Below are 27,200 nucleotides of genomic sequence, written 5' to 3'. Positions count from 1 at the left end.
AGGTGGTTTGACTCTGCTTGTTCTATAGCAAACAGGGAACTACGCAGGGCACTGATTAGCAAGCCAAGGAATCCAGTAGAGGTTCAGTCAGCCAGGAAACATTATAAATTAAAAATAGCTGAGAGGAAGGCTGCACTATTGATGGAACAATGGGAATTGTTGGTTGTAAGTGCCAATCAGAAGAGCAGTGGCCCATTTTGGTCTGCCGTTGGGAAAATGCGCGATTTGGGCAAACATTTATCTCCAATTAGCTGTGATATAATCAGCAGCACCTGGGAGGCCCATTTTTCCAAAATATATGCTGCCCCGATCGAGGATGTAACTATCCCAGATTTGGGACAGCTGCGCAATTTGCAGATCGATCTTTATGAGGTAGAAACAGCCATTAGAGAGAGCCTTGGCAACAAGGCCCCAGGCCCAGATGGACTCCCCATAGATGTCATAAAGCATAGTCTGGACTTATGGGCACCAATTCTTCTCAACGTTTTTAATAGCCTGTCAAAATCGCCCATTCCTAAGACGTGGACCTCCAGTATCATAGTCCCAATTTACAAAAAGGGTGACAGATCAGATCCAGCTAACTACCGCCCAATCTCGCTCTTGGATACTTGGCGAGTTATTTATAATAGGGTAGTAGAGTGGACTGAAGACTCAGATTTACTGGACCCGTGTCAGATGGGATTCAGGAGCAGGGTGGGCACAGTCGAGCAATGTTTGAATTTAAAACTAATAATCGACAAGTATAACGTCGCTCGATCGTCTCCCATTTACCTTGCTTTCATGGATCTTTCATCTGCTTTCGATTTAGTTAACAGAACCAAATTGTGGACTATGCTTCTTAACTATGGTCTGGATGAGGCCCTCGTACATTTCCTGGCTTACCTTCATACCGATCTCAAAGCACAAGTCAGGATTGGGATGGGCGGCGAGGTATCCGGAGCAATAAAGATTGGTAGGGGGGCTAGGCAGGGGTGCGTTTTAGCACCCCTGTTGTTTATCATCTATATTAATGGTATAGCAAAAGCCCTAAAACAAGTGACTAAAGATGTGCCAATTATTCAGGGGCACCCCTTGCCAGTCTTACTATACGCAGACGATGCGGTCCTTATGGGCCGCACTCCAAATGCCCTCCGTTTGCTTGTGGAAACCTTTGTCCACCAAATGGAGGGCCTAGATCTGCGTGTAAATTTTAAAAAATCTTTTATCATGTCATGCGGGCCAGGGAAACGGAAGCTCAATACCATACATATAGGGTCAGATAAACCAGACTCTGTAAATTCTTTTCCATATTTAGGGCTGGTTTTCGCTGCGAACGGCTCATGGAGGGGGCATTTTGCCCATGCCATGGGCAAGTTCTCGAAAGCCACCAATTCAATATTGAGCCTCTCACGCCCAAAGTAATTAGGTGCTACTAGAGCCATTTTAATTTTTTTTAGATTACAGTGCATTCCAGTTGCTACTTATGGGGCTGAGGTTTGGGGTTCAGGAAAAAGTCCCGGTATCCAGCGTAAAGAGAGTCGTTTTTGCTGAAAATTACTGGGCGCCCCAATCTCATCCTCTGAATTTATTTGCCATAAAGAGCTAAACCTCCCCTATGTCTGTGATTTCATTAGATCTAGACCAGCTCTATTCTAGTTGAGGATTTGGAGGAACAATTCAGCTACATTAACACAAGACATAATTAAAGATTGCCTCAAATGTGATCACGGATTATTAATTCCCTGGCTCGCTGGAGTCCAAAAAACATTGTGTGCCGTGAATAGAGGTGATCATTTCTCCGACCCACCCAGAATTGAACCTAAAGACAAGGTAGAGGTTAAACAAGCACTATATGCACTTTTTGATACAGAGAGAATGGAAAGGGAAATCTCCAAACCTACCATTGCTAGATATATGGAGAATGATCTGTGTAAGCAACCATTTCCACTTTACCTTACTCTCCCCATGTCTAATTGGGAAAGGTCCTTGTTATTCCGATTAAGGGCAGGTTCTGTGAAATTTTTATTGGGTTTTCCGCTGGGTTACCATCACTCAACAGAATATAATCCATGCCCGTGTGATGGTATTAGCACACAGAATGACTTGCACTTCCTATTCTTCTGTAAATTTTATTTAAAATATATTAACTGGTTTTTAACACCCTATTTTAGGAAACAAAGACCCCTTTCATTGGGGGAGCCTCATTTAATGTTATTCTCCCTGGATACGGATGAACTAATTTTTCGCACTAGCACTTTCTTGAGACTTATAACACGTGTACATAAAATGATGGAAAATCCTTGAATGACAGCTGTGCTGCTTTTTAATAATTTTGAAATTGTATTCTAAAATATTGTGATAATGAATTGTTCTTATGTGTGTACTTTTATGGATTTTATGAAATTCGAATAAAGGTCTTTTAATTGATGATTGATTGAATGATACAGGTTGCTGTGCTCAGATGCAATTCTCAGAGAGACGCTTCCACTGTTTGTTAGGAATGTGCATGGAGTGTAAACGTAGTTTGTTCCTCTAAAGAAAGATGTGCTGAGCTGGTGCAATATCAAACAAAGATGCCTCCACTTTCTTGATTTTGATTGAGTCCAACTGGCTCCTTCGCACCACCAGAAACCAAACTAACTTCTGGGTGAAGTCTCTCATGCTGTTACACTGTGGCACTACAGAGTCATCCAAGATACTCCACATACTTCCAAACCCAACAGTGGATGGCAGCCGCCTGAATAGTAGGTCATGAACTAATGACAATCTCGCAACGTAGCAAAATAGTGATCTCCATCAGGTGGCATTGATTACCTATATGACAGATTTTTTACGTTATTCGAAACTAAATATTTGCTATATTACAGGCATGGAAACAGAGCACATTCCGCGTATGGTATGGCTTTGGGTACCACTTTCATCAACGAGTCAATGTTACACACATTTCCAAGTCTGGCATCATAGGCTGGAACCTGATTAAGGTTGTGAAAACATATTAGAGGAATTGTGTTCTGGCCATATTCTCATTTATGTGGATACACCATATGACTGTGTCAAAACCCTAAGCATTGTCTAGGGTTGATATGAATGACCACTGACCTGAGGACGGTGATGTGCCTGTGTCTGGTTTTTCTTGGTGGGGAATGCGGTGCTAGCTAAATATAAGGATTATGCGTGCCTTGTTGGATGTATGTTAGGAGTTCTGTTCAATGTCTTTTGTTGGATGTTAGTATGTGGTGGGAAATGCATCCGAGAGCACAGTAATAGACAACTTTATTGCATAATTTTGCACACCCCTCCATGCCTTCTTTCCTGTTATTACCCTCCTGCACAAGCCCAATAATTTTTCTTACATTTCAGAGAGCCTTGCTGCAATTTCTAAGCCATTCAGAAATCAACACCACAATGATTTGTTGTCCCTACAGTCACACCCTTGAAAATATATCTCCCGGGTCCTTGGGCTTTATCAAACCCATTATATGCACCACGCAACAAAAAATGTAAACATGCACTGTGAATGTCTATATCTATCTGCCGACAATGGGACACTACTCATGCTGCCGGGTAAGCCAGACTTAATTTTCTTCAGTTCCCTGTGTGAAAAATCATCATGTACATGGCCTGCCCCTCCATGCATATCTGTCTCTACAGGTGCTTAGATTCCTTTGCTAGCTGCATCACTAAATGATGTAATGGCGTACTGAGAATATCCCCAAACAGCTATAATGAACGCAGTACCACAAGTAGTCCACATCTTTCTTAATTTCGAGCAGGTTATCTCTCACTATTCTGAACCTGTGTCATAGCAGCTTAATTGATGTACCAGGTGTCTGGTTTCAAGTGGCGCGATAAGGGTATCACCGTCATGCCTCCAGCTACCCACCATCAGAAAAGGATGGCTTCTGCAGGATAGCAGTGTATAATTGCTGAAATCTGTGGGGCACACCTACATTTTAAAAAATTGTCCTCCTGTGTATTGCTCTTTAGTTACAACGTAAGGAATAATTCCTGATCTGGATTGTGGGAACCAAGCGAAATAAAGCAAAAGTTTTACACATGCGCACGTTCGTGTTAATAAAAACAAAATGTAATCCGACTTTGGATAAATAATTCCTTAAGGTTTCTGACAATATGTCAAAATATAAAAATCAGTTTGTTCTTGGTTAGGATAATCTGTGTATGAACACTCAATGCATTTCGGGCTTAATCCAGCCATTCATCAGGAGGACAGTTATCTTCCACAGTTCATCAATAATGTATCCATTCAGTGTTTATGTTCCTCCATCACATTTAGCCACTCTTAACAGCATGGAGACAGCCTCTTCTTTCCATTGGTGCCTTTCCTTCCCCAGACTGTTTCCAACCATGCGACCTCGCACCTTTTTACTCTTTCCATTGTAGTTCTTACGGTTGCTTTAGGTGCACTTTAGTTGAATAAATAATGCAACTCTCTTGAAAAATGTTGTTCCTGTCTCCTTCTAATGTCAATGGTTTACAGGTCTCTAAAATCTTAATCCATACACCTGATTAATAATATATTGTACCAAGAGTATCTTACAATGGGTGATTTTGTATTAGCGGCGATGATGTCACTCTTGTGTTCAAAGACATAGGGGCATATATATAATCAACAGACTGCGATAATTATCGCAAAGTGCACTTAGCACGTTTTTTATATGGCTGGCTATCGCTGGATTACATCGCCGTGTAAGCGGCGTCTCAGCAACGCTTTGCTCAGAGGCGATGTAAAATCCAGCGATAGCGGTGAAAACCAGCAATAGCGCAAGAAATCCAGCGCTATTTTCACAGCGCTAATGTAAAGCTTGCTAATAGGCAAGTGTGGACTTAACCTAACAATCCACCTCCCATTGACAAGATGGCTAAGTCAGGTTTTAATCAGGTGTTAGATACCAGCGATAATCGCGGTTAGCGCAACTTTTTATATCGCTTTGCGGGTCCAGGGCCGCATGATAATAGAGGGATGTTGTGTTTGCGACTGTTTCCATTTTGTTTTAGTGAGGAACGCATACTCTGCATATCATTAACGATAAATATCGCTGACATGCAAAGCGGCAAAAAATCGGCTGCTATCTCAAGGAAACAAGCGCTAACGCATGTTAGCGTGTCCTTGTTGATTGTGCAATAGGAAAATCGCCGCTTATCCAGCGATATGTGCCGGAAAAGCGGCGAAACTTCTCTTGATAATATGCCCCATAGTGTCCCGTTTTCAAACCCTGCAAGGATGTGGACAAGTCATGTCTCAAGCCAATGGAGTGCTGCAAAGTGATTCCATAAGGCAAGAGAATGCACCGGTTAAAATCGCTTGATTCTGATCTATATGGCAGTGAAATTTAGGGTAACAGCATTGATGATCTAGTAGCTAACGTGGAATCAGTTTTTTTAAAATATCTTGGGAGTCCCAATACTAGCACTGGAATGCCTGATCTTGAATCGTGTCTCTACACTCCAACCAAATAAACCTATATCCCTTGTTTTCATGACTCTCAGTCGAGCCTTAATCATCAAATACTAAACTGTAAGTTCCTAGAACCCCCTGCTTGGACTTTATCAAAACAGTGTTGTCGAAACTAGAAAGTGTATACTGGATTAAGTGACTAAATAATTGATCATGTGTTTCTAAAAATCTTGTGGGCAAGGCACATTTCATGGTTGAAAAACAAACTAACAAAAGTAGTGCGTGAGAGATATAAACAGCCAAGGCCTATTTACTATTTTGGACACTCGGAGATTGAAAGGAGTTGAAAATGATTGGTGTTGCACCCTAATAATTTGTCTGCACTTTTCTCAACTGCGTTTTGGCTATCAATATCTCTATGTCTATGGGTGCATGAGTCATTTGTGGCAAAGTGTAATTGTGATAGTATATCACTGAATCCAATTTAAATTCTGATGTTTTTAACCACTCCACGAAGAAATAAGGAATTATTTTTTGCTTTTGGTGCTAAGGGTTTTATTAACTAAAGCTGAACTTCAGTTTTATAATGAGCTTAGGAGCATCTTCTCAAGGTTGCTTGCAGGCAGAGGGTAAATGATAACAAAAAGGCTACTCCTACTCCTTCAAACTTGGTCCTGTTGTACCAAGCTGGATTTATCCCAGGATGGTCCACTGCACATAACCTATGAACGTTATTAGCCCAAGTACATCATATTATACCTTAGATGTGGCTGTCCTGTTCTTGGATGTAATGAACGCTTTTGTTTCCTTGGAGTGGACATATCTATTCACAGTGGCAGCTGGCAGGGAACGGTGGAGGGGGGGGGAGGGGATGTTAGGGGGAAAAAAAGAAGACTTGCCCGCCGCCGCTGCTGATCCATCCTCTGATGTTCCTCGATCTCAGCAGCACCCAGGCTTTTAGACTCCCCAAGCCAATCACGACGCTGCAGTCACCATGACAGCTGTGTCAGGATTGGTCTGAGCTCAGACAGGGATATAAGCCTGTGCATGGTCTCCACCCAGGCTGTGCATTACAGCCCGGTGGAGAACATGCTACGAGCGCATGACGTTTTGGTTGGCCCAAGACGGCCGGCCAATACATCATGCGCACTTAGGCGCACCATCCACTCCTCCCTCTGAAACGAGCCTAGCCCGCCCAAATTGGCTCCTGTCCATTATACTAAAAATAAAATGATAAAGTTCAGTTATTATCATTTTATTTTTCCTTTACACTGCTCATAGAACAGTGGGGCGACGCTCCTCAGCCTTAGTGGAGGAGCCGCCGCTGTCTACTCAATATATTACATTACATGGGAAAATTTACAAGTCCAGAAGTACAGCTTGGAGTTAATGGGCACATTTGGTCACCTATTAATATTTCAGCAGGCACCAGCCAAGGGTGCCCACTATCCCCTATACATTTCACACTAGCACCGGAGCCGCTTACCGCAAAACTGCTATAGCACCACTCAATGCCCGCTCTCAGATTTGAATTATGAAACATTCTTATTTCACTCTATACTGATGACAAATGAGAGACCTCGCCAAGCCTTAATTTGGTCCTCAGTCAGTTTATATAATTCAGTGATCATTTTGGTATTGCGATTCCCTGGAGTAAACTGTTCCTCTAACTGCAAACAGAAGGAGGTTCCTGCCCGACTTTCCCCTTGAGTGGTGTGAAGGAGCCATGAAATATTTAGCGGTCTGGATTAGCCTCTGTAAAAATACCAAAATTGCAAAGAACTTTGGTACTGCACTTACCAAATCACAAGCCAAATTTAACTGATGGATTACACTCCTGTTATCCACGGCAGGAAGCAGTGTGCAGATAAAGATGGTCGTGTTGCCTGAATTATTATAGTACTTTGTCAACATCCTTAATCCACGCACCAGGACATTCTTTCAAAACTTAAAATCACTTATGATTAAAATGACATGGGTTTACCAACAGTCTCCTCTCAAAATGGAAACATTAACACTCCAGGGTGAGTTTACTGCCTCTGGTTTATAGCTTTACTTCCAATCTGCACAAGCACACTTCCCATACTTTTGGTTCTAACCTCAATCATATATGTCCCACTCGGCGGTCCAAAAAGGGTGTAGATCCAAAGCCGCAACCAAACACTAATCTGCAAACAAAGCTCCCTCTAACAACCCGGGATTAACACAATAGACTGACCCCATGTAACCAAGTAACCCCAAGAATGACATCTCACTAATACGACATCCAGGTCTACCAGCAACTGTAGAGCATATAGTAGCATCCCAGCATATATCAGCAGCCTGTGCTGTTGTGCAAAATGGTTAAAAGAAGCAGGGGTGGGTTAGCGACATGAGAAAGTTTGGGAGGGAGCAGCAACGAAGGACAGAGGGAGTGGTGGGGTATAGGGAAAACAAAGAAAGAGGGAGGGAGCCAAAGTTGTCGTCTTTTGTTAGACACTTGTGATCACTTGTGATGTGTTGACTTTAGGTTGGAAAGTTCTTTTTACTCGACCCTCAGGGAATACTATGCACCTACTCTCTCTACTATAGCTACCTCAGAACTTTGTGTCCTCACTTCACTCTGTATATCAGATTCTTCTTTTATATAATGTTGATATATATTTTTATTTGTGGTTGATTTAACTCGGCCACTAGCTTCTAAGTTGCCTACATATCCGATTGTATACTGTTTGCCCTTTTTTCCGTTACAATATATTTTTATCTATTCTCGATGTACCTCATGTTGTTGTTGTGCTTACTCTGTAAAGTGCTCTTATACCTTCGGGTCTAGTTCACGCTATATAAAACTCACAAATAAATAAATTATTAACTGAGGGGGATGCAGTTATTTTCAGACAAGCTCTTTGAATATTTATCAACAGTAAACCACATTCCATCCAGCGCGACTAACTAATCCTCGCCTAATGGGACTGTCTTACAAATAAAACAGTTGTTTTCTGATCAACCTCTGAATGGATTCAGTGCTAACAGAAGTGAGCAGCATCCTTTCTTGTAGGCTAATCCGGTAAGGCTGTGTTTATTAATTGTAAACATGCTGAGCGAGAAAGGATCAAATCATACACCAGGCTTTAATCCAAAAGCGTTCAGTCCTTAAGAATCTGTGCTATACACAGAGCAGAACACTGTATATGCTATACAAACAAACAACACGATTAGTAGGTCAAAAAATACACTACTCTCAGCCTGGTACTTAGAGATAGGCATTTCTATGTACTCCAACGCCTGAAACCAGAATGCAAGTTGTTTTCCTTCGTTCAAAGGCTTCACCAACATTGAGTCGAGATTTGAATACAGAGGCGAGATTTTAACTCAAGCCCTTGACTCGCAATCGCTCAAACCTCAGCTATGGATCAGGCATACATACAATCATGCAGAATGCTGGAGCAAGTTCACAACTTAGCATTCTTTAGAGAGTAAACACTTCACCAAAATATGGAAGTTCAGAACCGCAGTTAAAAGAAGAGACCGAGAAGTCAGCTTCACTGCGCATCACCATCAAATGTCTCACCGGAATCGAAGCACTACAAGGACTGAAAGGAACAAGAATGGAACAGAATTCATAGTTTATTAATTGTTTTAAAGTAAATTTATATCTTAATTATTATGTATGTGTGTATAAAAAATTTTTTTATTAAGTTTATTTGTTACATTTGTTAAAATGTATATTAAATCTATTTTTAAATTAATTTTATTATTTAATACAGTTTATTTTTGTATATATATAAAAAACAATATTTTGTTCAACTATATTTTTGACCGATATTTTTTTCTATATATTTTTGTACTTACCTTTTTAAGTATAGGGAATCAATATTTTTCATTCTATATTTTTACCTCAATATTCTATTCATTTATATTTTTGAAGTGGATATTCTGTCAGTGAACCGAGGATAGGGTAGCCAATCTTTAGCACTTCAGGAGCCCGATCGATCGATTGAGTTGTCAACGGCTTGAGGTGTCTGATTGTACCATGGTTCTATGCAAGAAGGTCCAGCCTGTTGGAGAGCTTCTCATGAGGAGCCACCAACAACTTTAGGAAGGTCAAGAACCATGGTTGTGTTGCCTGCGTGGGAGCCACCAGGATGAGAGTGAGGAACAGTTGCCCAAGCCTCCCAATCACATATGGGAGTTGTGGAAGAGGAGGAAAAGAACAGGCAACTATCACTGACCAATTCATCCATCGTGCACTGCCTTTGGATTGTGTGTGTGGGAACCTGGAGGTGAAACTATGGCATTTCAGGTGGTGGTGTAGAATTCAATCTCTGGAAACCGCCTATAGTAGAAGAACAGGAGTTGTGAGTAGAGTTCCCCCCTGTGGATTTGTTGCTTCATCCTGCAGAAGTGGTCTGCAAAATCGTTGTCCACTCTCGGAAGGTATTCTGCCAGCAGGTGTATCTGATGGTAAAGTGTCCAATGCCAAATGATTTGTGCCAATTCGGATCGCTATGGTGAGCGTGTGCCACCTTACTTTTGGAGACAATACATGGCGCTCATGTTGTCTGTTTTTATCAATACAAGTTTGTTCAGAACCTGGTGAAAGAAGGCCTTGAGAGGTGGCTGGATGGCCAAGAGCTCCAGGTAGTTGAAGTGGAAGCCGCTTTGTTGGGCAATCACATGCCCTGAACGGTCGCTGCTACAGATACATCCCTCACTCCAAAAGCTGTACTGATGGAAACCTGTGGAACTTGCTGCAGGGCAGGCATTACAATATGTTGTTGCGCTTCCAGCACTGCAAAGAGTGATGGGTGCTGACACTTATCAACACTAGATCCTCCCAGTTATTTTCCGCTTATGACCATTTTGTTGACAGGCATTGCTGCACCGGCCGTATATGAAGTCTGGTGTGGGGAACTGCGGCTATGCATGGAGCCATCATTCCAAGAAGATACAGAACTGTTCTGCCCATCGAGTGACAATTTGGCAGAATAAGAGGAAGCAGCTGGTGAAATGTCTACACTCTTTCAGGGCTGAGGTAGGCCTTGACGGTGACTGTGTTGAGCATGGCTCAGAGAAAAGGATAAACCTGAAAGGGCTGAAGGTTAGATTTGACAGTATTAACTGTGAAGCCGAGACTGCAGAGAAGTAAGATGGTGGTCTCAGTCTGATGAAGGCACTTTTGTTGCATGCACTCTTGATCAGCCAATCGTCCAAGTACGAGAATATGTGACTGCTGTTCCTTATGAGATCTGCGGCAACCACAACAAACCATTTTGGGAATACTCTGGGAGGCAGTAGTGACCCTGAATGGCAACATTTTAAATTGATAATGCTGACCACTTACCGTGAAGCACCGGTAGCAGCGATTGACGGGATGTGAAAGTAGCTGTTCTTCAGATTGAGGTGATAAAGTTGCCTTACTGCAGCAGAGGGATGACATCCTGCAGACTGACCACCTGTTGAGGGGCCTGAGGTTGAGTATTGGCCTTAGAGACCTGTCTTTTTTAGGGATGAGAAAGCACGTGGAGTATACCACTTTGTCTCAATGATGAAATAGTATTGATTCTGTTGCTCCTTTGAGGATAAGCGCAAGGCGTGTTTGCAGGGCTGTATGTTTAGTGGGGTTGCACTGAGCTCCAGGCAGTAACTTTTGTTGAATGATCAAGAGGACCCACTGGTCGGAGGTGATCTCTGCCCAACAAAGAACAACCCCTCTAGTCTTCCATGACAGTGTGATCAGGGGAAAGTGCAAGGGGACACTGTTTGGAGTAGGTGGCTCCTTCAGCCGTGCCTCTTTTAGCCTTTGCTCTGGTTTGGTTCCCTTTTTAACCTCCCTGCCAACCCCCGTCCGTGAGTACCCACAAGCTTGCTGCTGTTGTTAGTGCTGCTGCTGCCTCTGGTAGGAAGCAGGAGTCTGAAAAAGTGGTTTTGCTGCATCGATAATAGTGCGAAAGGACCCACAGGGAATACGCATTGAAGGGCACCAATTGCCTTATTTGTGTCTGTGTCATTTTTAGCTTTTCAAGCATCTGATCGACCTGCAGTTCGTAATTATGTTCTACTTCGAATGGCCGGCTTAGCAGAAGCTGTTTGACTTCTGGCTTAAAGTTAGAGACACAGAGCCAGGTATAACACCTAACCAGAATGCTGAGGTTAACAACCTTGGCCACAGTGTCTGCTGTATCACGAGAGCAGCAGAGACCGGCATTTGAAATGGTTTTGCAATCCGCAACCAGCTCCTGTCCAAGCTGTTTATATTGTTCAGGAAGATGTTGGAGTAGCTCTTCTATATCATCCCAATGCACCCTGTCATATTGGGAGAGTAGACCAACAGAGTTGAGCAATCCGCTAGCGTGTGGGTGATTGTTCTGCCACCCATTTGCCTGCTGCATCAAACTTTACACATTTCTCATCACGAGTTGGTGCATCCCCTGTACCCTGGGCACTGGCCCTTTTCTGTGCCATGTGGACCACAAGCGAGTCTGCGGGAAAGTGGAGTCAAATGTAAAGGGGGTTGTTGGTTGAGGGTTTATAATTTATCAACCCTTGGTGCAATGACGCTACCCTTGACCAGCTCTTTGAAGGTTTCAGGTGCTGTCTTGAGCACCCCCTTGATCATGGGGAGGAACTGTGTTTTTAGTGCGTTTCCACCAGGAAGTCATTGTCCTCCTGGACAACCTGCATGTCTACTTTATCAATAGTAGCTTACCTCTGTACATCCTCCTGGTACCAGGTAGTGTTATCAGGTGGGAAATGTTTTGCCAGGTACAGATCAGGGTCTGTGTAGCCCAGGGGAAATCATAGTCGTACCACGGGTGATATTGGGTTCTGGATTATAAGGAGCACTTTAAGGTTTCTGGGGTTGCTCTAGACTGCTCTTCCCATAGGATGAGTGATGTGGCCCTCTAGTGAAGCTGGGGGAGGTGGCACGTATGGCGGTGCCAGTGAGGGACGAGGAAGAGTAGAAAGATGAAGAGCAGGAGGAGGAGGAGGCGGAGAAGGCCGGGCAGAATAGGGGCTGGTGCACCTGTCCTTTTGTTTTTGTTGTGCCTTAGGGTGCCGTGAGTTCCAGGTAATCTGCTCCTTGAGGACAATTTCCTTTTCTTAGAGAGTGTGTTCTGAGGTTTAGATGGGAGAACAGTGATTTTCCCAGTTTGTTGGTAAATAAAGAGGCAGTTTTGCCGAGCATTCAACTCCTCCTCTAGTCGCTGGCAAATTGGTTAGTATGAGTCATAAGAGCCAGTCGTCTATAGTGCTCTCTGCACCAAGTGACATTTTGACATCGTTGATGTCTTTGACGTCGACTTCAATACTGAATGGGCAGAGCTCTCTGTCAAAGCCGGTTTCGGCATGGTCTTTGATGTTGGAGTCCGAGAGCCAATTGGCTGTGAGGTAGGCTGTCGTTTCAGTGGGGCCTTTTTGCCTGGAGAAGGTAGAGTTGTAAGTTCCAAGGGTTTGTGTCAGTGCTGACCATGCCCTGGAGGCAGTTGCAGACTAGCAGGCTGTTTTAGCATTTCTGCGCTCCATACTAGATGCCCACCAGGGCGGTGTTCTGCCTCTGAGTGGAGCCGTTGTGTGACAGTGGTTTGGGAGGCTAGATAGAGACCAAGCTCACGGTCCACATCTTGGGATCCAGTTGCTGCTCTCCTTCAGGTTTGGAGGGCAAGCTCACCTCCAAGCTGGACTTGATCGGATGGACTCCGCAAGGGCCTGAGTCTTACTCCACCTTGACATTGCACTCCCTGAAGAAGTCAAGAGTGTCATCTTCATATCATCTCTGGATTCTTCAATGGGCCCACCTCATTTCGAGTCAGAATCGAAGAGTCTTTTTCAACCAAAAGGTGAAGTAGGCCTTGCACGTGGTTTCTTCATGCTCTTGCAAGAGTCAAAGGTTGCAGATTTGATGATCAGTCCAGGGGTTGGAGTGGCTCTGGGGGCATTATTGGAAGGGCATCCTTTCCATTACTGACCTGGCATTCTTGATAGGAAGGCAATGGAAACAAGCATTTGCAATGCAATAGGTCTCGCATTTATACGAGTTTAAGCTATTGGCATTGTAAATGACAATGCCTTTTATTTATGTTCTAAAAACAAAAATAAAAGGCATTGTTATTTGCAATGTTAATAGCTCAAACTCGCCTAAATGCGAAACCTATTGCATTGCAAATGCTTGTTCATTTGGGCTTTCGGTCTTAATTTAGAAATAGAAAGTAACAAAACCCACATTTTTAATATTAATTCAATTCATTGTCCTCACATTTTAATTTCGAAATTGCAACCTAGATTTGTCATTTGATGCAGTGTGAGATATTGAACACTTCATTTTGATTCCTCATGCCTGTTTCAGGGGTTTTGCAAAGGTGTTGGTGGTGGGTAAGAACAGATGAGTGCAAGAAACAGCACAGTAACATAAGGAACGGGAGGAAAAGCACACGAGGGTGACAACATCAGACAGCGAGGGGACAGGGGAAAAGTACATGAGAAACAGATCACAGGGGTTGGGGGAGCACACGGGGAGAGAAGGAGAAAGCTGAGAAGTTCCCTAAAAGCCGTCCCGTACTTTTTTAACGCACTTCGACCGCTGGTTACATAGCAAAGAAACAGACAGGTTGTTACGCTATGCATGATACTAAGTGACACGGAAAAAATCAGTTCACAAGCACATAGGCTGTGAGGGGGCAGACTAAGGTTAATTTTATTTTGGCGGCATAGTTAAAATATCTATCCACTGTTTCCTGGAGGTACTCTCGTGTTTGTTTTTGGGAGAGAGAGAAATAAACTTTTTTTTAAACCTGGCTACCGCTGGGATGTTCCTAGGAACGGGTGTGTGAATATGGTAAAGGAGGAGTGACAAGCATTCTGATACTAGGTCTGGAGTCGGCCTGACCCTTTAAGTGTTTTTGCCTGCACTCAGGGGAGGTTACAACGTTGCATTTAGTAACAGAAGACGACAGTTTGGACGGGATCGGTGGTAGCGTGGGGCCGATAGATAATGGGGGTTGTTTGAAAGGACACAGACCTGATACGTAGAAGGAGAGAGGGGCTGCAAAAAGAAACAGAAACAAGTAAAATAAACATAAGTTTTTGATGAGGCCTGCTGGCGCAGTGGCATGTCTCGCTGTTGCGGTTTGATTAGCTAGTAATTTGTCAAGCGTGGAGTCTGCCTGGAGTATTTGTCAGGCACAACTGCTCATTTCAAAACAAGCATTTCAAAGAAAAAAATCAGGGCAGCGCGTTAACAGCAATAAGTAATAGGATACTAGGTTAAGCTAGGGCGGCTGTGTTTGGAAAGGCAATAAATTGCTTTAGCAGATAACAAAAGCATGTGACAAAGGAGGAATGCAGCTGTCAGCCTGCTCGCCCTGAGAGCAAAACGCTAAAGGAGTGAACATTTTAAGAAGAGGAAGGACATGCACCCGCCTTTGGCTAATTGCGTGCTTTCATTTATTGAAAGCCACACGCAAAGGCCAATAGAATTTGATAACCAGACGCACAAGCTTTCTGAATGTCTGGAGTAGTCCCAAGAGGCCTTCTCCTAGAGCAACGCATGCGCGCTGCACTAGGCTCGACCTAAAAAGGGGAGGGGAAGGCCCCATAAGGGGGATGAGGCCCCACCCGAGTGCGTTAAATAAAGCACCGGATTCAAGTATAGTAGAACGATGATGAAGTATCCGTGAAGATTGTTCCAGGACAAAGGGAGTGGAAGGGTCTAAAAGGTCCACTAGAGCGCAATTCGGCACTGAACCCGGAAACTGATTGGTATATGTCCGAAACCACAGAAAAAATCAATCTAACAATGAAGCCCATGCTCATGTGCATTGCTAAATAAGGAAGGAGTCACTATACCTCATGACTAGAAAAACTTCTTTGAAGAAAATAAAGTTGCAAATGTCCGAGTCCAACACTAGATGGCAGGAGTATGAAGAGAGTGTATCTATAGCAACACATGCTACAAACACAATTGAAACACACTACACAGACCAAAAAGCTCACTTATGTTCCTTGCTGAAGTAATTCATAAAGAAGCTTATGTTACGCCCACTTGGACCTTTCACATAATATGGATAGAACTGCATACGATTCATTCACAGCAGGATTTGATGTGGACGATGGCCATGTAGTTGAAAATGGCCTTCCCAGACTAAAATGATCAATAAACACTTTAGCATAAGTACACGTTAGATTAAAGTGAGCAAAGAAAGCTACATTTTACATTAAATATAATTGTGCGTCATATCAGGAGAGATTAACGTTCATATCTTAGCATGCTATTGAACATTTTCTCAAGTAGATCCTTTGTACGATTCTAATGGAATACCTGCTGACCATTATCAACACATTCTTCATTGTAGAAGAAAGATTAGATGCTCATCCTCTAGCTATGCAGGAACTATTCTGTATAAATCGTCTCTTCTGCACAGGGTCATGGACCTGCATATCTGGTAGGCAGTCAGTCACATCTGGAGGACAACTTGGTGCACGAAGGACAGATAAAAGATTACCTAGATATGACGTAATAAGGAATGCCCACTATAATCATCACCCAAGCTCCTAATTTTGGTAATGTATTTGTTCACTATGTTTAAAGGAGGAAATCACTGTACTGCTTACAGTACTTGCCCTACCCAGTTAAGAAGAAGGCTACACCTTAACGCTCAAAAAACGTTTAGTGAAGGGCAGGAGGCTGGGGTTTGTAAACTTGGGGCAAATGTTTATTTACTACTACTTAATAAAATGCATTCTGTTGGCATCTGTCCAGCCGCATAGCACTGAAGCTGCTTTGCATAAGCCATCCCACAAGATTTATTGAGAATCAGGCCAACTTACACAACGACAAGCGCCAAATAGGATAAAATACAAATGGAATTGTTGGGCATTTGTGGAAGAGTATGATTCGGGCCGAAAACATCACTTCTGTCTGTAGGGTTTGACACTATTCTCAGTTTTGCTTAAAATTATGTACGCTAAGAAGTGGGCCCTCCTAATAAAAAATCTGCTTAGCCACAGGGTCTGGCTTCATTCTGGGCTGAATCTTGATGCAATGGTTGGTGGATCACAAGGAATGCATTTCGTCAGCGTCAGTTGGTTTTGATACACAAAAACATTTTGTTTTATTGTAGTAAACAATTATAATCTCAAATTATTAAACTGATAAAGAAGAAATTAGCCAAGATATTTTATATCATGACCACAATTTCTCTGTGCTGTGTATGTAGGCCTCAAGCTACAACTTTACTTCCAGCACGTAACAATTATCACAATTCCACCCTTTCTTCAACAGGACTTAAATATTCATCTTGATGTCCATTACCCCTTCACTACTCTTCCACCTCATCACAAACTGTACACTGTTGCCCCATGTATGCCTTTCTCTTCTTAATCTAGCACTCTCTTCTCCCTTCCAACAGCTTTCATTCTAACTTACTGAACACCATCATCGTCCTAGCTTCATAAACTTTTGTGTGCTTCAAATAAAGCCCTTGTCTGCTTAAAGAATGCTTAATGTAGCTCATAAAGAGAAAAGACAGACTGGAAATGTACCTTCTTGACACCTTATTAACCAATTATAGTTAAACTGGATAACGTTCATTTTCTTGGCCTGGGGAAAACATTTGTGAAATATTCCTACTTACACTTCTAATAAAATTATACTGACGGGAAAGGACGCATATACCGATGCTCTAACCTACATTGAGGAATAGTCTTGATTTCAAGTTCCAATCAACTAAACATTAGGTCTCCAATTCGCAACTACAGTTGAAGGCCTTCAGACACTTCAGAAGTTAGTTATGTTCCTGCGACGACAGACTTAAATCCAGCCAAACGCGAAGTAATGTGTAGCTTGGGTCTTGTAAAAAAACCATGCCATTTTACCAAACCACAAAACAGCCAGAGAATTGGATCCAGAATGTATTTAAAAACAATCACAAATAAAAATGTTCTGGACAAGACACATCTCTGATTAGGATTACCAGTAGAGTCATTTGGTGACAGCAATGTACTGTTTCATGCCGTATATACTTGAGAGGGTAGGTGGGACGAAGTACAAATTCTTACGCAAGCAGAAGGAGCTCTGCACCACCTTGAAAACTTCTTTACACAACCAAGCGTGGTTTGCATCAAGCCATTACGAGGGAGAAATAAAAAAACTGTGAATACCTGAACTGTCCACGCCAGTTCTGAGATTCTTCGTTAGGAAAAAAATTCAACTGAATTATTTCAATACTCTGCAACGATGCACAAGCAATTACCCTGGGAAAAATAAGGGCATGGAGGACACTGCATTGCATTGCTTTGCCACTATACATCTTTTACAACAGGTTCTCCAAACCTGGCAAAAAAGAGGCAGTGCATTCATAATTACGTTATGGGAGGAGCGTGCTTTCCATCAATAACTAGGTGTAAGTGCAAAGCTCTCTAATTTCTACTCCATATTGGGCCTGATTCAAAAAGAGCCTCCACACTCGTGGTGGGATCGTCGCACTTGTGGCGGAGGCTCCGCACAGGTGGCTGAGGCTCCGCACTCCCGGCAGAATCTCCGCATTCATGGCGGAGGCCCCGCACTCGTGGCGGGATCCCTGCAATGAGAAGCTGCAGTGTAGAGATCCCGCAACGACTGCAAAGATCCTGCCACAAGTGCAAAGATCCTGCCACAAGTGCAGAGATCCCACCACGACTGCAGAGCCTGCGCCGCGAGTGCAGAGATCTTGCCACGACTGCAGAGCCTGCGCTACCATTGCAGAGATCCCGCCACAACTGCAGAGCCTGCGCCAAAATTGCAGAGATCCCGCCGCGACTGCAGAGCCTGAGCCATGAGTGCAGAGATCCCGCCACAACTGCAGAGATCCTGCTGCGACTGCAGAGCCTGAGCCTTGAGTGCAGAGATCCTGCCACAACTGCAGAGATCCTGCCGTGACTGCAGAGCCTGAGCCATGAGTGCAGAGATCCTGCCACAACTGCAGAGATCCTGCCACGACTGCAGAGCCTGAGCCATGAGTGCAGAGATCCTGCCGCAACTGCAGAGCCTGAGCCAAGAGTGCAGCGATCCCACCACAACTGCAGAGCCTGCGCCAAAAGTGCAGAGATCCCACCACGACTGCAGAGCCTGAGCCATGAGTGCAGAGATCCCGCCACAACTGCAGAGATCCTGCTGCGACTGCAGAGCCTGAGCCATGAGTGCAGAGATCCCGCCACAACTGCAGAGATCCTGCTGCGACTGCAGAGCCTGAGCCATGAGTGCAGAGATCCTGCCACAACTGCATGGATCCTGCTGCGACTGCAGAGCCTGAGCCATGAGTGCAGAGATCCTGCCACAACTGCAGAGATCCTGCTGCGACTGCAGAGCCTGAGCCATAAGTGCAGAGATTCTGCCACAACTGCATGGATCCTGCCGCGATTGCAGAGCCTGAGCCATGAGTGCAGAGATCCCGCCACAACTGCAGAGATCCTGCCACGACTGCAGAGCCATGAGTGCAGAGATCCCGCCACAACTGCAGAGATCCTGCTGCGACTGCAGAGCCTGAGCCATGAGTGCAGAGATCCCGCCACAACTGCAGAGATCCTGCCACGACTGCAGAGCCTGAGCCATGAGTGCAGAGATCCCGCCACAACTGCAGAGATCCTGCTGCGACTGCAGAGCCTGAGCCATGAGTGCAGAGATCCTGCCACAACTGCAGAGATCCTGCCATGACTGCAGACCCTGAGCCATGAGTGCAGAGATCCCGCCACAACTGCAGAGATCCTGCTGCGACTGCAGAGCCTGAGCCATGAGTGCAGAGGTCTCGCCACAACTGCAGAGATTCTGCCACGACTGCAGAGCCTGAGCCATGAGTGCAGAGATCCCGCCATAACTGCAGAGATCCTGTGGCGACTGCAGAGCCTGAGCCATGAGTGCATAGATCCCGCCACAACTGCAGAGATCCTTCCACGACTGCAGAGCCTGAGCCATGAGTGCAGAGATCCCGCCACAACTGCAGAGATCCTGCCACGACTGCAGAGCCTGAGCCATGAGTGCAGAGATCCCGCCACAACTGCAGAGATCCTGCTGCGACTGCAGAGCCTGAGCCATGAGTGCAGAGGTCCCGCCACAACTGCAGAGATCCTGCCACGACTGCAGAGCCTGAGCCATGAGTGCAGAGATCCCGCCACAACTGCAGAGATCCTGCCACGACTGCAGAGCCTGAGCCATGAGTCCAGAGATCCCACCACGACTGCAGAGATCCTGCCACAACTGCAGAGATCCTGCCACGACTGCAGAGCCTGAGCCATGAGTGCAGAGATCCCGCCACGACTGCAGAGCCTGAGCAATGAGTGCAGAGATCCCCCCACAACTGCAGAGATCCTGCTGCGACTGCAGAGCCTGAGCCATGAGTGCAGAGATCCCGCCACAACTGCAGAGATCCTGCTGCGACTGCAGAGCCTGAGCCATGAGTGCAGAGATCCCGCCACAACTGCAGAGATCCTGCCACGACTTCAGAGCCTGAGCCATGAGTGCAGAGATCCCGCCACAACTGCAGAGATCCTGCTGCGACTGCAGAGCCTGAGCCATGAGTGCAGAGATCCCGCCACAACTGCAGAGATCCTGCCACGACTGCAGAGCCTGAGCCATGAGTGCAGAGATCCCGTCACGACTGCAGAGCCTGAGCCATGAGTGCAGAGATCCCGCCACAACTGCAGAGATCCTGCTGCGACTGCAGAGCCTGAGCCATGAGTGCAGAGATCCCGCCACAACTGCAGAGATCATGCCGCGACTGCAGAGTCTGATCCATGAGTGCAGAGATCCCGCCACAACTGCAGAGATCCTGCCGCGACTGCAGAGCCTGTACCACAAGTGCAGAGATCCCTCCGCGACTGTAGAGCCTGCGCCACAAGTGTGGAGGCTCTCTGTGAATCAGGCCCACTGAATTTATTTGAAAATACTAAGGATACCTCATTATAAAAGGATCAAATAAGGTGTATACACAACAGTATAAAAGAGTGATTGTGAGAGATAAGAACATGCTATTATAAGGACTTCATCAGATAACAGTTCAGAAAACGACGAACTGGTAAATCTGTAATGGAGTGTTTTCTGGAAAAGAAACCTCGACTCGCTAAGGTGCATCACTGCATGCTGGATAGCAAGAAGTGATTGATATTTCGTTCTTACTATCTATCAGATGTGCTGTGACAACCAATTTTCGGTCATGGTGAGCTAATAGAGAAAATCTGAAAACACTGACACGCTGAACACATTAATTAATAGCTTGATTAGACGTCCCCTTCATTATTTTCTGTTACAATTTGTGACTTTAGACATTATATTAACCGACAAAAAAGGCTAAAAAGTAGTCTGACAGCCATCCGTGGGCAAAAACCTTTCATGCATGTCTCTAAAAAAGCCTACCTGATTTAGCAAAAATAAGTTTTACTTACCACTCAGGTTGCTGTAAATGTAAATAACAACATTGTTACGTACTGTCCAAAGTTTGAGTTTTCCGCTATCCTCATGTAGCAAAAAAACAAGCATTTGCAATGCAATAGGTCTCGCATTTACGCGAGTTTAAGCTATTGGCATTGTAAATGACAATGCCAATAGCTTAACCTCGCGTAAATGCGAGACCTATTGCATTGCAAATGCTTGTTTAACTTTAAAATGGAGTGCGGCGCCGCTTCAAGGACACCGCGCTCAGTTTCTTTTTCTTTTTTACCTTTAACACTGAGTGCGGTGTATGAGAAGCGGGTGCTGCACTCAGTGTTAGAGTAAAAAAAAAAAAAAGAAACAGAGCGCGGTGTCCCTGAAGCAGGCACCACGCTCACTGAGGGGCATATTAGCAACGGCCAGCGATAATTATCGCTGGCCGTGCTTCGCGATAACTTTTTTATCGCAGGCTATCTCTGGAATGTATCGCCCTGGTAGCGCGTTATTAACAACGCGTTTCTCCAGGGTTCCAGGGCGATAAAAATTCCAGAGATAGCGAGGTTATCTCCGTTTTGCAGGGAACATCGCTGGTTTTATGCATTTATGCTGGTCGTATCAGCATAATCCACCCCCTATGTAAAGCATAGGGAAGTCTGGATTTTAGCAGACGTTAGTTTTTGGCGAAAACGGCCGTTTTCACCAAAATCTAACGTATGCTAAAATCCTGTGGGCTGCCTTGTAAAATCACGATGTGAATATCAGAGATATTTGCAAGGTAGTCCATCCGGGGAACGCCCAGTGACGCCCACTTTGCATCTCATTAGAGATGAAAAGGGAGGCTTTGGGAAAAAGGGTGCTAACATGCGATTATGCATGTTAGCACCCTCTTGTAAATAGGGCGATAGTTTTATCTCCGCTTTTTTGGCTTTTTAAGCCAAAAAAGCGGAGATAAAGCCCTTATGAAAGTAAAAAAACAAAAATTAAACAGAGCGCGGTGTCCCAGAAGTGGATGCCGCGCTCAACATGAAAGATAAATAAAATTAAAAATGATCGCGTGTCCCTAAAGCGGGCGCCGCGCTCATTATGCATATTCCAAAAAATGCAGCTGCCATTGTCCACATCATTGCCAATAACAAAAATAGTGCACACCCCCTAGAAAAAGCAGGCAGTTTTACGGGCCAAGTAAAAAGTCCAGTTGTCCGTAACAAATGGAGACAAGGTGGTACCAAGGCGGGACTAACAAGCCCATTTACGAATCGGAAGCCACCATTTAAGGAGGACAATGACACAGAGCCAATGAAAAATATGGGCGGAGATTGGATGGAGCTGCTAGTGCATACCCTAATACAGCTTGCCTCGCAGAGCGAGCATCGCATGCGCGCTACCGTTAGGCTCGACCTAAAAAACCTTTATCGGTTGCAGACTTGCACTGTGCACCTTTGGCCATTGCAAATGTGTGCACATGTGCAGCCTCAAACTCTCCTCATATCTACTAAAGGGGAGCACACAGAAGAGGGCTGCACAATGAGTAGTGCAAATGCTGCAGAGCATGTGTTCTAAACAAACGGTAGAAGTCAGACCAATGAATCAGTGAATGCACACACTGTCCTGCAAAGTAAATCTGTTGAAAGCACTGCTAGCTGGTAGGTTTTGATTCTTAATGTGGCAGGGAGGAGGCTGGTACTTTTTGCAGGCAGTGATGAGGACTGCATTCCTGGCCAGGGTATCTGAACTGCAAATCACATACCTCTTTTGAGCCAGTTGCATGATTATAGATCTGAGAAATGTTCACACTAGTGCAATTTGCATGGCTATCCATACTCATGGGACCTCACTGCATCACATGTTAGACCAGATTCCAATACATGTATTTTATGGTGGTGCAAAACCACATTTAAAATTCTGGGTTCAGAAAAGCCACTAATGTGTTCATCTGGCTGGAATTGCTCTTAAAGATCCTCTTTTTGCCTGGGTACGTTAGGCCGCACCATGTACGGTAAGAGGTTACAGACAAACAGAGAAATTATCCAGTTGGTGATAATTTTAACACAATATTTTATGCAGACAAAACTTATAACCATTGAGATACTTCATATCTAAACCTGTGTCCTCTACCTGGTTTCATGTGTAGGACAGACCAACTTGAGAATGAACTATGTTTAAACTTAAAATAAAAACATAAAAAAAGAATATTCTAGTGCATTAGTACTTATCACCACATTCATCTTTTAAACTTAGAACCTTTTCTAAATTGGTGTTCTCCTCATTTCGTTGTCTTATATTTTAAGAACTCCATCAGTATTTTTATTTTCACGTTAAAAATTTTACTCTTCTTTTATAGTAAAAGTCAAAACCGTGTCTGATCTCTAATTGTGAAAACATTCATTATTTTAAACCTTAAGTATAAGCAGCCTGATGAGACAGCCATGTTCAGTAGAAATTTAGGAAACAGGTTTTCCTCTGTATCACAGTTTTCATGACAACCACCACTTGGCTCTAGCCTGCCCCGGTGCTGCAGTACGGTGGTGCCTTCTGAAATATTCTTAATTTACCAGAACCTGAAAAAACGCAGGCAGACAATATACTTAGATAGAGCTCTCTTGTAAGAAAAGCATCAAGAGTGATGAAATGCAAGTCAACTGATCAGTGGATGGAAACCATGACCAATGGCATGCGCATACTTGCCTTGTCACTATTGATAGGGGTGCTGTGTGCTGCGGCGGCGGGGAACTGGTCTGTGGAGTCCTGGTGTTCTTGGCCAACTGGCGGGGGTGGAGGTTGCTGCTGCGGCTTGATGGCACCCTTCTTGTGAGGAGCCCCGCGCTGGTCCTTTTCCTGATCCTGCTTAGATTCCGAATCTGAACCCGATTCCGAAGTCATGTTGGATTATTCTGCAAGACACAAGAACAAGCCCGGCTCAGAAAGGCTCTCATCTTGGGCAACCGTGGGCACAAAGCCACAGACTGTCAAGAGACAGTGGCACATCACTGTGACAGCCAGTGCCCCTGTCTTGGCTTACTTCTCTCTCTATAGGGATTTATGTTTCAACAACGGGTTTGAGAATTCAGATTATTAACAAAACAAACTGCAATTTTGTGATTTATAGCGAAATAGAAAGAGTTGTGTTTAACAATCAATGCAAATGCATGCCATAGTAATACACCATTTTGAGAGACAGAAGTGGTTAGGGTTGTGCCCAAAGTCTAAAACATAAACTGAACATTTCGTCACATCTTTAGGGCTCTGTTTGTGTTGGGATCATCATACGTTTGGAGTACATTTACAAATTAAGGTTTACAAATCATCGAAGGAGCAAATCAGAAAATTTGACAGCCTTTGATTTCCCGTAGTAGTATCCCAATGTACAAAATGTTTACGCATGCAGAATTTGCATCAGGCTGAGAATTGTATACGTAAATCACATGCCAAAATGCCTACTTTTTTCCCCCTGCAGAGAAAATTTTGATCCGTGTGGAGAATCCCTTTACTCAACACTCTCATTAAACATGGCCATGTTTCCTCCCTTTCCCACACTGGAAAAACATTTAAACCTGCCCTTCACAGAAGTATATTCGTGAGAGTTTCCAATGAGTAAACTACCTGGAATACACATGAATATTAAAAATAAATGATACACTCATAAGCCTCAACTATCCCCCCTAACCCTACACTTACAACTGCAGCATATCCGCCATACTGACAGATGTTTGGATATCAAATATAAGCTCGCAAAATGCTTTTTCGTGCACAAAAGCCACACATACATTGGGAAGAATATATTCAGTCTGCTCCTGTCTCTTAATCTTTCTTGATTACCTTTAGAATCCGTGCATTCCTCTGGTTTTGTGTAAACAAATGTTGCCACTTGTACTATCAAAATTAGACTTTGATTAGTGACCCATTTCTTGAAGGAACACAAGGTTTTGAAAAGGCATATGACACAGATTCCCTCACGCTTTGGTAATAGAATGCCCACTGCTTAATTCACAAAAATATATAAGTGCAAGATCCCAAAGTTGTTCTTAGCAGTCTGAGGCCGGTAATGCCAAATGCTGGACTTGCCAAGTACCAAGGCTTCCTAGTCTTAATCACATGTTGATTCCACATCATATTTTTTTCATCCACCACTTTATGTCTCTTGTGTCTTTAATATACTCTTGCACGCTGTTTTCACCCCTAATTATTCTCTTTCTCAATGTTTTCCTGACTTTCTTTTTCTTCTTCTTTCTGCCTTTTCTGATTTTCTCTCGCTTGCGCTGGGTCAAAGTCTGATGAAAAATGAATCATCCTGGTCCACAATAGTGAGTGCTGCTGCCCGCTACCTGCAACCACTGGCACAAATTAAGCACTGAGAAGACCTGTGACACCAAGTTCAACAGAAGCTGTGGTTATCCATTCTCCTTGAAGTGAAGCCGGTGACCATAAGAGAAGCACTTGCCCTTGCAGCTGGTAGTTCAAATTAAAGGTTATGTTATAAAGTAATCAAGGGTGGGCGTAGTTCGCGAAGTAGCACTTCGCGAAGCTACGCAAAGTGAAGTTCGCACTACGCGAGCTACGCGTAGCACTTCGCGAACTGCGAAGTAACATGTTCGCACTGTGCAAGATGTTGTTTTCAATGATTGCACAGTGCGGACAAGCAACCGGCACTGTGCAATCATTGAAAATGGCATCTTGCACAGTGCGAGCTGTAGTTTTCTGCTGCTCGAGTAGATTTTTACTCGAGCTGCAGCTTTCTCAACGCGAACTGGTAGTTTCTCATCGCGAGCGGTCGCGAGCATACGCGACCCCTCGCAATGAGAAACCTGACCTTCTCGCGTTGGGAATCTCGCCGGGAGGTTTATTTTCCATGCTCGCGATCGCGAACAAGGAAAAAGTCTCGCCAGGATGTCATTTTGCTTGCTCGCGGTCGCCAACTTGACGTTGAGGACCGCGAGCAAGCAAAAAATGACCGCAGCACTACGCAACACTACGCTACGCGTGTTCGCACTGTGCTACGTGCAGTTCGCGTAGCGCGAAGTAGCGCGAACTTCGCAAACTACGCGAGCGTAGCGTAGTGCTTCGCCCAGGCCTAAAAGTAATACCATTTTCTACTTGTTCTGAGGACCTTCTATGATAAGTATGTTTTAGCTTTTTCTTTTGTATACACTGATCATTTTTGAATTAGGAAATGCAAGTGTCTGGCACACTACGTTGCATGTTGATAAACCACAGAAATTGTAACTCTCATAAAATGCACAGAAGATTAACTCTGTGGCTAAAACAAATTTATGGCGTGCCCATGGCACCATATGCTGCCCACTGCTTAATTCACAAAAATATATAAGTGCAAGATCCCAAAGTTGTTCTTAGCAGTCTGAGTCCGGTAATGCCAAATGCTGGACTTGCCAAGTACCAAGGCTTCCAAGTCTCGATCACATGTTGATTCCACTTCAAACTTTTTTCATCCACCACTTTATGTCTCTTGTTTCTTTAATATACTCTTGCACGCTGTTTTTCACCCCTAATTATTCTCTTTCTCAATGTTTTCCTGTCTTTCTTTTTCTTCTTCTTTCTGCCTTTTCTGATTTTCTCTCGCTTGCGCTGGGTCAAAGTCTGATGAAAAATGAATCATCCTGGTCCACAATAGTGAGTGCTGCTGCCCGCTACCTGCAACCACTGGCACAAATTAAGCACTGAGAAGACCTGTGACACCAAGTTCAACAGAAGCTGTGGTTATCCATTCTCCTTGAAGTGAAGCCGGTGACCATAAGGGAAGCACTTGCCCTTGCAGCTGGTAGTTCAAATTAAAGGTTATGTTATAGAGTAATACCATTTTCTACTTGTTCTGAGGACCTTCTATGATAAGTATAATTTAGCTTTTTCTTTTGTATACACTGATCATTTTTGAATTAGGAAATGCAAGTGTCTGGCACACTACGTTGCATGTTGATAAACCACAGAAATATGTAACTCTCATAGAATGCACAGAAGATTAACTCTGTGGCTAAAACAAATTCATGGCGTGCCCATGGCACCATATGCAGCCACCCAAGCAAGGATATTAAACTACAATAGAATAAAAAGTGACTTTCTGGTTTACATATGTTGACTTCCATCCATTGGGTTGTAAGGTGTACTAGTCAAATATTCATTGTAAATTCTGAGGAATAATATATATATAATTTTAGGAAAATCAAAAGATCGCGGCTAACACCACACCTAAAAAAGTGCAAAGCAGTGTAAATAAAGATTGACAAAGGACTGCTCTGTGTACACAATACATGGACCAGAGAAAGAACTAAATGGGTGATGTCAGTGTACATTTTCAGATGTAAAATAGCATGCATTCCATAGGAGACAGGGCCTAAACAGCCAATAGAAAGATGGAAATATTAACATACTCCCAAGAGCTCATTCAAGATGTGATTGGCAATGTGTAATGCCATT

At 44.0% G+C, this 27,200-nt stretch overlaps 1 protein-coding gene across 50 annotated transcripts in view; it reads right to left on the bottom strand.

Annotated features, from left to right (window-relative positions):
- Positions 1 to 27,200, bottom strand: part of EPB41L3 (erythrocyte membrane protein band 4.1 like 3) — a 904,669-nt gene that overhangs the window by 548,281 nt on the left and 329,188 nt on the right. For 42 of the 50 annotated variants that reach the window (XM_085606055.1, XM_085606010.1, XM_085606016.1 and 39 more), the window contains exon 2: positions 23,460 to 23,665. In XM_085606055.1, coding sequence (XP_085462181.1) covers positions 23,460 to 23,654 — 195 coding nt within the window. In that variant the 5' untranslated portion in view covers positions 23,655 to 23,665. The remainder of the gene's footprint in view (positions 1 to 23,459; positions 23,666 to 27,200) is intronic. The other 8 variants (XM_085606026.1, XM_085606030.1, XM_085606031.1 and 5 more) reach the window with 1 other exon arrangement.

The sequence above is a fragment of the Triturus cristatus genome, chromosome 5_1 (assembly GCF_964204655.1).
Source record: "Triturus cristatus chromosome 5_1, aTriCri1.1, whole genome shotgun sequence".
NCBI lineage: Eukaryota > Metazoa > Chordata > Amphibia > Caudata > Salamandridae > Triturus > Triturus cristatus.
Note: the sequence above shows the minus strand (reverse complement) of the source record. Positions and strands in the feature narration are given on the sequence as shown.